This window comes from Trichosurus vulpecula, chromosome 2 (genome assembly GCF_011100635.1).
Source record: "Trichosurus vulpecula isolate mTriVul1 chromosome 2, mTriVul1.pri, whole genome shotgun sequence".
NCBI classification, from domain to species: domain Eukaryota; kingdom Metazoa; phylum Chordata; class Mammalia; order Diprotodontia; family Phalangeridae; genus Trichosurus; species Trichosurus vulpecula.
Window position 1 is genome coordinate 343,675,228 of NC_050574.1, and position 14,489 is coordinate 343,689,716.

Here is a 14,489-nt window from a genome sequence, read left to right on the forward strand (position 1 = left end):
ATTTTCATTTAGAGATGTAGTAATAGCAAGAAAGTAAAATCAGAAGTAAAAAAGAATTACTTTTACATACAGGGACAATTGCACCACAAAAATAATACTCATAAAACAAAAAGAGAACTTCTTTGATATTAAATGATGTGAATTTAAAAATAATAATATTTTAAGTCCCTTGTTTTGCTCTCTCTGGGTGGTATACCCTACTTAAGTACTTTGCCCTACAAAAGTAGGTCTTTGCCTAACCTTAGTCCTATACCAAGGATGGAGAATCTGCAGCCTCGAGGCCACATTTGGCCCTCTAGGTCCTCAAGTCTGGCCCTTTACTAGATCCAGATTTCACAGAACAAATCCTGATTTGTCCTATACCATAATGTAGAAGCAAAGGGTTTATGCACATTCGAGGTCCTATACAATGTGTCTTAGACAATCACTTAAAGAGACTTATTACAGTTTCATCACAATAGATACTATACCACTATTCACACATTGCCAAGAAATTTTGTACTGTCTTTCCTTTAGCCACAAATTCCCTCTCATAAGCAATAGTATAATTAACCAAACAGTATAATTAAACAGTTTGGCCAAACGAACTAATAAAACAATTCATGACTCATCCATTTACATTCCTTAGATTATATCATTTCTCACCGGAATGCTGACCCCCACCAATAGCACAATAGAGTCCCCATTTTGGCAGGGACCTCAGAATTGATCTAGTCCAGACTTTTTTCCAATACTTTAAGGATCAGTAATTTTGTCAGTATAGGTAATCTCTCCACTGACACAGTTCACAACCTCAATTTAGCTTAAAAGATATTTTTTGAAAGCCTTAACGATTAAGGCCAAAAATATTATTGACCATGTGACCCACTTGGTAAAGAACATTTTTGAACTTAGCTAGTCTGGACCTTAAATAACAAACATACAATACACCATGGGGCCCATAATGGAAGATATCTTAGCTTTAAAGAGCCAGGCAGAAGTTGTGATATTCTGACATATCATTCGGGAACCCAGAGTCATTTCCACACAATTAGGAGGTATCTCATATCTGAACAGAAATTCCTTCTATTGTGCTATACTCAACAAAGATTCCATTTGGAGATAGTCAGTGATAGAGAATTGGCTATTTTACCAAACAGTCCATTCCATATTTGTACAGCTCAAATTATTAAAATTTTTTCCTTTAAATTAAACTGGTTAAATTAATTAAACTGGTTAAATTAAACTGGTCTACCTCTCATCAACTTTAACCTCTTTTTTTCTAGTTCTTCCCCAGGATGTCAAAATAAGGAGAATCTCTTCTATAATATAAATTAAAATAAAATGTAATATAGAATATAATATAACATCTTCTGTAATATAAAAGCCATCAAGCTTTTCACAAATTTGAAAGAAAAAAACATATCATCCATGTTTTCTTGTGTCCGGGCTAAACATTTCCCCATTTTCATGAGACATGCTTGTTTGCCTATTTATCATCTTGGCATTTATCTGGAAATACTTCAGTTTGTCACTGTCCTTCCTAAAATATGGGGTCCAGAAATGAACACAGTGTTCCTTTTTTTTCCTATCATGTCAAATTTGGACTGAAATTTTGAGTTTGCATTCTACCAAACCCCTTATCCTTTCTCACATGAACTAGTAAGCCAGTGAGCACTTCTCTCTTCCATCCAATATTTATTCGATTGATTGTTTTGCGCCTAAGTGTAGGACTTTACACCTACCCTCAGTAAATGTTGTCATCATTTTCACGCCTTTAGGGAGTGACATAGAACCCCCTGTGGATACATTATCTCCTTTTTCTGTCAGTGGAAATAAGTGTCACACCTACTAGGTATGGTGATCATAGTAGATTTTACCCAACAAACTGAGCTGATGTCTTTTTAGACATAGATACTTTTTTCTAACTTATTTGGTTTCTCTCCCAGCTTTGGGTTATTTTGAAATTTAATAAGCATAAGATCTCTTTCTTCAAGCTACTAATAAAAACCTTGAATAATACAAGGGCAAAGAGCCCTTATATCCTCTATTATATACCTCCTTCTCTCTTGATCAGTTTCAGTCCATTAATACTACTTTTGGCATCTGACTGTTCAAATACTTCCAAATCTACATAATTAACACTGTTAGCTATAGCCTGTATCTTGCTCATCTTACCCATAAGGATATTATGCAAAATTTTGTCAAATGCCTTGAAAGAATTCAAGTATAAGATTTCTCCATTTTTTTCTGATCTGCCAAACTACTAATCTTGTTTTAAAAAGAAGGAGATGATAGTCAGTCATGATCTTTTTTGGTGATCTCAGACTGGCCTCTTCTTATTGTCACTGTCTACCTTTTTAAATTCTCATAAGCCATGCCTTTAGTGATTTGTATTAGAGTTTTATTTTTCAAATATAGACAAGTTAACTAGCCTCTAATGTGAATAACATTCCTTATTTCTTTAAAAAATGAGTAAATTTATCTATCTCTTGACCCATGGTACTTGCCCAACTCTATATGAATTATCTCTGCTCATACTGATAGATACTTATTAAAGACAGCTAAATCATCTCATACCACATCTTCAGTTTAAACCAGGGGTTTCATTCCCCATTGACTTTCTGTTTTCTTCTCTTCAATGCAAAGACAATTCTTTGGAAAAGAGAACAGAGCTGGGTAATTCTGCCTTCTCTGTCATCCAATGTTATTTTCTTGTTTTTCTTGAACAGTGGTCCTATCCTTCCTTTGAAAGTTTTGTGCCTCCAACATAGATTTTTAAAAGCTTTTTGTTGTTCTAGGCATTCATCATCAGCTCAAATTATTCTCAGCTTTTTTTCTACCTCTATTCTTATAGTACTATGTCATATTTAGTTTCCTCACCTTTCTTTCATCTTTTGTATATATCTTTTTAAATTCTTCATGCAAAATTATATGCCATTTCAAAAACATTTTAAACACTTGTCATGACCAGTGACTCATAAAATTGACTTGTTGGTGTTGATTAGCTATCCTATGTATTGCTCTGATCCTTCATCTTTTTTTTCAAATATCAGAGGTCTAAAGCCTTGGCCCAGGGAGCATGTGTATCCTAGTTTCTTTGATTCCTTCTCTTGTTTTCAGAGTATCTATTCAGTTCTTACTTCCCATTGATTAGCAGAAAAAGTACTAGACCAAGAGCCAGAAGGCTGGGTTCTAGTTTCAATCAGAACTAAAAACGAAACCATAGGGTAAGTCCTTCCACCCAGAATCGAGGAGTCCCTGAATTTGGGAGCCTACAACTGAGCTAAGAGATCATCTAATCCTACCGCTTAACTTTACAAAGGAACATTGCCTAGTAATGTTAAGTAATTTCATCTTATTTTGGAAAGGAGAAGGAGAAGGAGAGGGAGAAGGAGAGAATGAGATGAGTTACCCAACTAGCTGGGTTCTCTTTCAGGCAGTTCGGTCTACCTACAGGCTGTGTTTGTCCTTCGTTTTTTGAAGAGGACCATGACATCAGGGAAATGAAGACATGACTTGCAGTTGACTTTGATTTGAGTGAAGGAGGGCTGTGCAAGGTCAACAGCCTCACTTTCTCCTCCAGAGCCATATGGATCCAGTGACCAGATATTCATCAGGATGACTAGAGATGACCCAGGATGCAATTGGAGAACCTGGCCCTTTTAGGCTAAGGCCTTTTCATGTCCTCACTTAGAATGAGGTGATAACCATTCAATGAATAGGACTCTTTAAGAAGTGAGTCAAGGGATGACCCTTTTAATTAGAAAAAAGAAAAAAGAATCAAGCTGGGAGGGGAAGACCCTCAGGGTTGCTGTTCCAAAGAGAAACAGTTACCATTGACATTTACTTTAAGCCAGGAGGGCCCACAATACAGCCATTACATGGAGCTTGGGTAGGGATCTATTGTGGTCCAATCCATGAGCTTTAGAGTGAAAATTTTGATGGCCAGAAGCTGCCCACTTAACTTGGGGTTTTCCTTCTTCCTTCTTTCCTTCTTTCCTTCCTGCCTTCCCTTCACCAAACCTTAAACCCAGTTCACTCTAAAGCTCACAGAGTTTCAAAATTAGAAGAGATCTCAGGGGCTATTTAGTCCAACCCATACCTAAGTAAAATTTTAATGCACATTAAGTCCTTGTTCAAAGATCACTAATGAAGAGGACCACTCTATCTGAGAAGGCATGGAGCCCAAACCACTTTTGGATAGCACAAATTAATAGAAAATTTTTCATTACACCAAGGTTAAATCTATCTCTTCTCCACTTCCATCCATTTTTTCTAATTTTGCCCCATAGGGCCAAGAAAAACAAAAATCTAACTCCTTTTCACATGACAGTCCAGCAAATACTTGAAGACAGTCTATCATGTCTTCTCCAAGTCTTCTCTTCTGCAGGCTTAACATGGCCTGTTCCTTCAACTGTTACTCCTATGACATGAAGATGTTTCTTCATCATCCTAATTGCCTTCCTCTAGATGCCATTCTTTGTCTATAAGATTCCTCCCAAATTCATCTACCTTAGATATATCTCAACACACTATACTAGTGCATTAATTTTATGGTGTAAGGCTCTAACTCTGGTTTGAAAAGAAGATTTTACAAGGTGGTAAATTATCTTTCAGTTTACTTTTGCATTCTTAAGGATAAATTAATGTAAGTCTTTCTGCCTCAATTGGATCTGTTATTCCATGAAAATATTTGCAAAGGATGGTTGTTTGTCCTGAGCTACAATGAAGAATCACAATTGTGGCAGACCAACTTATATTCATTAAGAAGAAAAACAGTCCTTACACCTTTGGAATACAGTATAAACCAAAACACGAATAATGAATGGGCTGCTAATTCTTCATTATTGAAGTATTTTATATATACATATATATATACACATATATATATGTATATGTATATACATATATATGTATATTATATATAAAATTATTATACCATATTATATACACATATGTATATTGTGTATGTATTATATGTATACACACACTTATACATACATATATATGTGGCATATATAAATGCAAACATATAACTGTGATATTTCTCTGTATGATACCAGAACAGCATTGTGTGCTGGGAACTCAATTGATTCCTAATAATATTTCAAAAAATGAGGACTATGCAAACATACTACACAGTTACAAGTTTGTATTAGTAAATAAAAATTGTCATTTAAACAGCAGTTACAGAGAACATGCACATCCTAAACACAAGCTCAATTTTACATATAATTTTAATATTTATTTTTCACTTTTGGGTTTGCTAAGTGCTTGTCTAATAATAGTCCTACTTGGTAAGCAGTAGCCATTTTATGGATGTGAGAAAGGAGGCTCTGGGAGTCTAAATGCCTTCTTTATAGTCACACAGAGAGTAATTAAGTATCTGAATTGGAATTCCAATTCAGGTGTCCTAGCTTTCGGCTATACTACATTGTCCTACTCTGATGTCCTGAGAATTTCATAAGTAGTTCAGACTTTTCATCTTCCCCATTATGCTTAATTTTTCTGGAGCTCCTTGTCCTCCATTCTAGGATAGAAGTACATCAACTCTCTGACCCCTAAAAATGATCAGACTGATACAGAGATGGACTTTCCCTACATATTTTCTGCAAACAGTCTGTCAAATGTTTACTGGGACAAGGAAATGAATGATTTAACTTAAAGGCCCTTTCTACTACTTCATAATGAACTAGAATTAAAATAAAAATCTAAATTAAAGGCATTGGGGCATAGCAAAAACAACACTTGATCTAGACCTCTATAGCTCCTGTATTCTGCATGTGGTTTTTCTGCACCCAAGAAACCATATTCCTGTACCCCCTCCCAAAAAGAGGTTCTAAGACCCTCTTTACTTTGTCCTAGGTATAGGACAAAGTAAATATATATATATATATATAATGTTATAATTATAATATATTATATTATATTATTATAATTATATTACCATATAATTATAATAATATAATATAATATATTATAATTATATTATTATATTATATTATTAATATGTTTATATTATAATATAAAATAATATAATTATATTATAATATAATATATTATATATAAGTATATATATAATTTAATTTAAAAAAATTTTAGTAACTTATTATATACTGAGTGTTAAACAACAAAACCAATTAAACATTCACAACTCCTTACAGATTCCTTCCTATTCTCTACGCATTCAACTTTGTATTTGTGTATTTATTTTGACTTTTGCACAGCTATACCAAGGATGTAAAATATTGTTTTTCTGATTCTACTTTCTTTACTTCACAGTATTTCATATGATTATTTCCATGTCTAGGTTTTTCATACTTATCATTTGCAATGATATAACATTCAGTTATATCAATGTATCCTAATTTATTTAGATACTGTTGAACATTTAGGTTGTTTCTTCTTCTTTTCCTTCCTTCCTTCAACAGAATATTTTAAAATGAATCTTATGAGCAAAGTACTATACTAAGATCTGAGGATACAAAGACAAAATGAAACATAACACATACTCTCAAAGAATTATGTTCTATTGGAATTTGAAATTATAAATAATATTGTTATTTGTATTTTGAAACATGTATCTTTTTATCCTTTATAAGAACCCTCAGTGTATATTCTTAATTATGGGTTTATTTGGTCAAAGGACTTAATTATTCTTGTGAAGGCCATTTTGCCTTCACAAAGAATCTAACAATGAGTAAGTCTATCAGCAATGTGTGAGCATATTTCCTTCTTAACATATTTACAATGACTGTCTCCTCTGCAGAAATATAGAGTTCCACCTGTGGATTTCATATTTGCCATAGGGAAAGATCCAGAGTTCTTAGAGGAGCTGGAGGTCTGGAGAACAGTTATTATTGACAACTTTTTCTCTTTCCACTATTTTGTCTTTATGTCCCACACTGGCATGTTCCCTCTAATTTTCAGCTCCACTATTTTACATCCAAGGCAAACAGTGAAGCCAAATCAGAATTTCCTGTTTGATCTGTAAGGGCCTATTCTAGCTTTATGTCTATGATTTTAATAATTCCTTTGGAGATAACATGGTACAATAGAAAAGGAACCAGATTTAGAGTAAGAAGGCCTGGGTTCAAATGTTGTCTCTTCCACTTACTGCCTATGTAACCTTGCATAAATCATTTAAGATCTCTGTGTTTCAGTTTCCTTATCTGTTAAATTAAGGAGCCAAACAAGATGATCTATAATACCCCCTCTAGTTCTAAATCTGATGATTCTGTATCAAAAAAATATAGATGTCATAATGAAGAAAGCCCTGAAGAGAGACAAGAAACTTGTTCTTGCCTCTAACCTTTTCACTAATGAACATTATGATTATAGGCAAATAACTTCTTTCAGACTAATTTCCTTGACCTGCAAAAAGAAGGAGGAAGAACAGATGATCTATTATTCAGTTGAATGCTAGGAATAGAAGATATCTTCAGGATATCTTGTCCAACACATTCATTTTACAGATAAAAATATTAGACCCAGATGATTTAAGTGACCTACCAAGGGTCACCAGTTTAGTTTCATATGGATAGCATATTAAAACCCCAGTCTCCTTTCTTCTATTCACCTTACTTATAAAATTCCATAGTACAGCATTCAAGTGAAGTAGAGTTTTATATATATATATATATATGTATATGTATATGTATATGTATATGTATATGTGTATGTGTATGTGTATATATACATACATACATACATATATATATATATATATCCATAAAGGATTTGAAATGAAGTCTTACCATGGGAAATTTATAATTGGGATAACCCATTTGGGATAGTAGAGTTCTGACTCTATAGTGGAAGTGTCCATCTTAAATTTCCATAGCTGTTTTATTGATAAACTGGTATACTTCTCTTTTTGAAATAGGTATTTTCCTGAATACTCGGTATACAAGCAAATGTTGACATAAAAACCAATATTTTAGCATGAAAGTTTAGTGCTTTAGTATGTAAAGAGATGAAATGCTAAAGAAATGTTAATCCTTTTCTAAAACAATGATCATAGATCTAGCTTGAAGAGGGGGACACCTGTGTTTTCTCACTTTCTTATTCACCACATAAAATAATGACAAGGAGGCATCCTTTAACATTATTTTATATCTCTTTTCATTTTTAGAGCACTTATATTTGCCAGCCTCTCTAGTATGTGTACATATTCATTTGCTCCCATCCATGTATTGAGTGCCCTTACATTGTATACACAAGCACTCAGAACCTCAGAAACAGCAGTTGACTTATACACTCTCGCTCTCAAGTCTCCCATCAATTCAGGGACCCACATCCCCAGTGACACCACTTTCTCATTTGAGGGCCCATTTTTAAATACACAAATAATCTAGGTTCCAAAGCAAATGCAAGCCTAAATGGTGGGCAATAAGAAAATCTCTAGATTTAAGCTGGCCATTGCAGCAATCTAAGGGAATAATGGAATAGAAGAATACCAGGGAAAGGTATTTAAGTTTACACCCAATATAACTTTAGTATTTTTCTTCCAGTCATCCTCTTCCCCCTTTCCAACAATCTGTTTCATACCCTAGCCATCATCTCCAAAATATATAGATATAATCTATGATAATACATTCTAAAAATTTTCCAATAATTCAAGTTGACCTAATTAGTATATAGAATAGTGTACAATAGCATAGCATAGTAAAGTAGAGGAGAGGAGAGGACAGTATAGTATAATCTGCCTTCTTCTACCTTTTTAGTTATCAGGACAATATTATACCCATTTCTAAGTCCTTTGACACCATCACCTTCTCTATACTTCTTCAAGGAGATAAACAGATGATTGGGAAGAGGGGACAGAGGAAGAGATAAACAGGCAAAAATATAGGAGAAAGAGAGACAAAAAGAGAGACATACACACAGGGGTAACATAATGGTAAGAATACTTAAAAGGGAACTGAGATCTAGGTTCTTAGCTAAACTCATAACTATATAACAATATTCAAGATGTTTTACTTCATTGAATCTCATTTTCCTCATCTGTAAAATGAGACATTTGGACTAGATTGAGCTGTAATTCTTCTTCCTCTAACATTCTATGTTTCTTTCCCTTCCTTTTTACTCTTCTGGTATGCCACCATTTGAATATAAATGTCCCTTTGAAATAATTCTCCCTCCTCATTAACAAATAAATAATTACTGTTCCTCCCTTGGGAAACAAGGGATTCACTGATTGGTTCCATGTTTTATTGATTGAAATGCTGTGATGAATTGGCCCCAGAGGAGCCCCTGTCTGGCTGCTGGCGGACACTCATCATTGTATAGAATTATAATGAGCACTGGCATCTAAAGTCCTGTAGCAAAGCAGGATGCTTAGATGGGGTGATACTGTACCATGTGGAACTTGAAGTGACCACCAACTTAGGGCACTCTCTAGGGTTAGCAGGATTCAGAAGATACAGCATGAACCTCAGTGGGTTATGATTTTAACAATCCAGATTGCTATGGGGGCATTGCAGCTATTCCTTGTCCCTTGGTTTCTGTTAAATGCCCTAGTGACATAAAAAGACACTAGCTATTAGGCATCGGTACCTAATACAGCTGCTGAGTCGAATGCTAAAATGTATTTGAAAGGTAGATTTAATAAAAGGAAATCTCTACTGGTTCTAATTTTTTCTTTTTTTTTCTTTTTCTTGCCCTGCAGGACCCGGGTCAGTGAGAGGAATAAATGGATCAATCAGCCTGGCCGTACCACTGTGGTTGCTGGCAGCGTCCCTGTTCTGCCTACTCAGCAAATGTTAATAGAATAAAAATTTACAAACAAAAAACAACACACAAAAATGCGTCATACAGGAGACAGAGAGAGAGAGAGAAAGAGAGAGAGAGCAAGGGGGGAGGACCGTTTCTTTTACAACTTTGTGTGTTCAGAAGTGAAGGGGAAAAAATATGACAACAAAATATCTATAACATTTTCAAAAGTCAAATTCATTAAGTAAAAATTTGAAAACAACTTGGTGGAAAATGCCACTGTGCATGTATGTGTGTTTGTGTGTGTGCGTGTGTGCGTGTGTGTATGAACAATTGGTTGCTGTGTAAAGACCACATCACATGCTGAGGACATTTAGGTGTTCTTTAGATATGAAAGAGAGGAAAGAAAGAAAGGAAAGGAAAAGGAAAAAAAAGAAAAGGAATGCTAGGTAATTGTTTACTCCCTTTTTTCTTCCTTCATCCTTTTTCATCTGTGAAAAGTCAAGTCTTACCTTTGGTGTTTATATAATCTTTTTTTTTTTCCAGTTGGTCATTTTGAACTGACTCAGCCAATTCAGACTATCAAAATAATCCATACTGGTGTCTTGTGAATAGCCTCTCATTGGCATGCCCCACCCTCTCTCTTAACTTTATTCCCTTTTCCTAAACCATCCATTCTCCCTTTCCTCTATTCTATAATCCTTGGTACTATCCCCTTTATCTTCCTTATTTTCCTTTTCCTTCCCTGCTGCCACCACCTTGAGCTCAAGTCATGCCGCTGATGCTAGGAAACAACATTTTAATTTTAATTTTCTTCACTTTGTGTGTGAGCGTGCTCAGGTCTCTCTCTCATGTGGATGTATATGTGTGTGCGCGTGTCTCTCTCTCTAAAGCATGCCAAGGGAATGGTCCATATGTACATAGACTCATCGTGCTGTGGATAATTGTCCTGCATTGTAATTGTGAAATGCGGTTTTGACATGTTGCTCAGAAAGATGGTGGAGAAGGTGGTAGATCCTTGTGTCTGACGCTCCAGTGGCAGCCTAACTGGAGTTTGCCTTGAATTTCACTTGTTAAGATAGCATGGAAGAGCCCACCTTGCAACACCTTTCTCCACTCCACTCCTCCACCCCCATCCCCAATCTAACCAAAAGGCATTAGATTAGTGGCTGTCACATGACATCAGTGTGTATTCAAACAGGAAGAGAAGCTGGGTTCCCTCCAGGGGCAGGGCTCTAAGCTTCCTTTTATACCCATCATCAGAACCCAGAATATCACTGTTACTGAAAGTGCCTACTACTGATGGGGTGAGGGATAGGGAAGGGTTAATCAGTAACATAGGCTGAGCTACCTAGGAGGGGAAGAATTCTGACTTAGCTCTTGCTTCATAGGTCTGAGAAAACTCAGACATTTAGTGACATTTTGCTGGATGTGCCCTGTCCTCCCTGTGTAGTGGGTATGGTGTGTACAGAATATTTGGAGAAGCAGGGAAGTCACCAAGTGCTAATTCATAAATGTAGAAATATGAGCCCTATGATCACCTAAACTTCCCTCCTTTTGCCCCTCCCTATTGGTCAAATAACATTACAGATCCCCCACCCAGCCACTCCTGACCAATTCCCTTGGATTAAACATGTGGATAATGATTGTTTCATAATTTGGATCAAATAAAGTGTGATCAAGTGGAGCAGGAATCTTTGGCAGTTGCAAAGTAATCAAGGAACTTGTAAATACTGAAGCCCCATGACCCATATTCCAAACACATGCATTGAAGCCCCTGTATGAAGCATAGGACAGAAAGACAAAAAATAATTTCCTTCCACATGCCTCCACAAAGTCTTTATCTGGTGACTGGTTCAATTGAACAATACAAAGAATTCAATTGCCTAATTTCTCTTTGATTCTTTTGGTGCTTTTGGCAACTCCATCAATTCATAGTAGCCTGAAAATTAATTTTTCACTGGGCTCCATGACATTGAGTTCCTAGTGATCTTGCCTGCTAGCTTGTGTTCTCTTTGATGGATGCTCTGGGGCATGATCTTCCTCAAAGTCTAAAGATTTAATCTCATGTTTCCCATGGAAGACTGAAGGAAGACAAGTTGAGAAATGTACCCTTGGCATAGAAGACAGATAGAAATTTGAACTATTTTCCTTTAAAAAAAAAGTTTGGGAGATCTGAATTGTGCCTCTGGGTAGATATGACGATAATACCAATAAAGTTGTAATGATTAGGAAAGAAGCAAGATAAACAATGGGTTTTTTTGACAATAATATCAATAGAAAGCAAGCAAGCCAGTAAACTGTATTGAAAATTGATTGAGTTCCTGAATAGTTAGTTCAGAAAAACAGACTAGTGTCCTTTATTTTGATTGGATTAGAGTAGGACCAAATATATTATCTCCACTAGCAATTAGAGGAGGAAAAAACTTTTTTTAAAAAGAACTTTTCATCCTTTTTGATTGAAGAAAGTCTCACACTATAATCCACAACACACTAGAGAGAAAATCCATGCTAAAAATTTCTCCTCTTGATAGATTTTATAGATAAGAACTTTTACAAAAAAGGCATTTCTTCTGTGTAGATGCAAAGAAATCTCTTTGAATTATAGCAGGTTGTTTTACAGTTTCTGCTCAGGCAAGCAATCATCACCATGATGAACCCTTCCTTAGCTGCCCCTCCTAAGTATTTCTTTTGGGGATAGCAATTTGGTCAGAGAAAGAGAGACGACTAACTAGATGGCTCATCCCTACCTCCCAAGCGTTAGTGCTTAAGAGTCAAAATTTTTGAGTACTTTAAAATCAAGAGAGTGAGAAAGTAACAGATTAATTCCTTGAGAATGGACTAGAAATCACCAAGTCCTGAGTTATGGGCAACTGGATTGAATTTCTCAACAAGAAGCTGTCACCCATAATTTACCTAGTGTAAAGTCATGATGGTGAGGAAAGATCATGCAACTTGTTTCTTTTTACAGAAGAAAACAAACAAACAAAAATAACTTGGCTGCTAACTTCCTTCAGGGAATCGTTACTCACTGTGCTGAACTTTAGCCATTTATGGTTAGGAATGTTTGGAAATTTAGAGTGGCAAACAGTGAATTGTCTTTGCTCTAGGTCCTGATAGTCCTAGAGAATATTTGGTCAATCTAACTGAGATGACATGACATGATACTATGTAGTTCACAATACAATACAACACAATATAATGCACTGCAATATAACGTAATACAATACATTACAATATAAGACAACAGATCTTTTTTTTCATTTGGGTGAATTGCTAGCTTAACATCCTTTTAAATATTAGGTGCTCTTTCATTAGCCTTTTTCTGGGGTCTGCAGACTTTATTCCCTCAGCTCTGAAACATAGAATGGGAAATGGGGTACCAAATAGCCATCATTACAAATGCTTTACCCCATTTCCTTTCACCTTGTGTCCATATACTTTTAAAAAATCTTATGCTTTCATCACACACACACAAAGGAGTAGGCATGAGGCAGAAATAGAATATGACCAGAGGCAAGAGGTGGTAGGTACTTGCTAATGTGATCCAGATACAAGATAATTAATCAAATGATTGACCTAATCTGAGAAGAAACCTAGTTTAACCAAAATCCCAGTTCCTGGTTAGTATCAATCTGATGATAAACCAGGATTTTTGTTTTGTCCTTTCTACAAAGTCAGACAAGATTAGGTTAGAAAATCTCTTGCTGTCTTTTCCCTTGAAAAAAAAAATCTCTTGCCTAGATGTTTAAAATCTTTGAAGAAAGATGTCTTAATACGTTCATCAGAAATCACTCCACAGTTGATACCCCAATAGAAAGAATAAACTGAAATGTTGTCTATTCACTCAAAGATGAATACTGCTCACCCTATTCCCATCCAAGAGAATAGTCCTAGTCAGTAATCCACTTAGATATAAGTCAGAATTGCAATTAGTAATAGAATATGATAGCATGCCTCCACACAGAATGACACAGACATATTCTCAGTGCCTAATACAGTTTCTAGTGATAAATTTCTTTTTTCTGGAAGGATCTGCTTTCATAGATTTTCTTTCTGATTTTGTCTTTGCTTGTCCACATATGAAGTATAAACTAAAAGAGTTTCATTCTCTCCCCTTTTCTGTCACCCCTCCCCAACAAGATCTTTTCCTGCTCTTTTGTTGCTTGGACATAGAAAGAAACAGATTAGAGGTTCGATAGAAGTGTTGAGCCTGGAGAAGAGAATTTGAGGATTTGTCTGCAAAGTAGAGGAGCCAAGAAATAGGCATCTAGAAAAAATAGGCATCTTAGCAAGGGGTCACTTACTATCTGGCTCATCACTTGGCTGTTTGTCACTTGAGGAATCAAACCCATTAGCAAATGAAGCATGAAACAGTACATGAGAAAGAACCAAGTGGATGGAAATAATTTGCTGAAGGGAGTGAAATTCATCAATTAATCTGACTGGCTAATATACTTAATGTCAGGAGAAGTGCCCTTTGTATACAAAATGAAACTCAACCATCCATAAAACTGAGTCTTCACTCCCCAAAGATACTTCCTTTAACTTCTAGTTGACAAGAGCAGTAATGATCTTGGCCTAAGGTGCTTCCTGAAGAATGAGAGTAATCTGAGGTCTTGTAACTTCAGATAGCATTATCATTTCCTCCCTCCTAGTTGCTTATGTTGCTGTTTTTCTCTCAGATCATTGTGATCATTCCTTGTTATATCTAAGGCATGTGTCTATGCAGAAAGAGCTTTAAAAATTCCAAGGAAGCAAGGTGAGATTTCCTAAGTTATAACCAAAATCAG

General features: G+C 35.5%; 1 protein-coding gene across 2 annotated transcripts in view; it reads left to right on the top strand.

Annotated features, from left to right (window-relative positions):
- LOC118840108 (limbic system associated membrane protein) overlaps positions 1 to 10,111 on the top strand; it is an 837,829-nt gene extending 827,718 nt beyond the window's left edge. The window contains exon 9 of one of the 2 annotated variants that reach the window (XM_036747612.1): positions 9,653 to 9,769. In XM_036747612.1, coding sequence (XP_036603507.1) covers positions 9,653 to 9,750 — 98 coding nt within the window. In that variant the 3' untranslated portion in view covers positions 9,751 to 9,769. Of the gene's footprint in view, positions 1 to 9,652 lie in introns of both variants that reach the window. The other variant, XM_036747613.1, reaches the window with a different exon arrangement.
- The last annotated feature ends 4,378 nt before the right edge of the window (positions 10,112 to 14,489 follow it).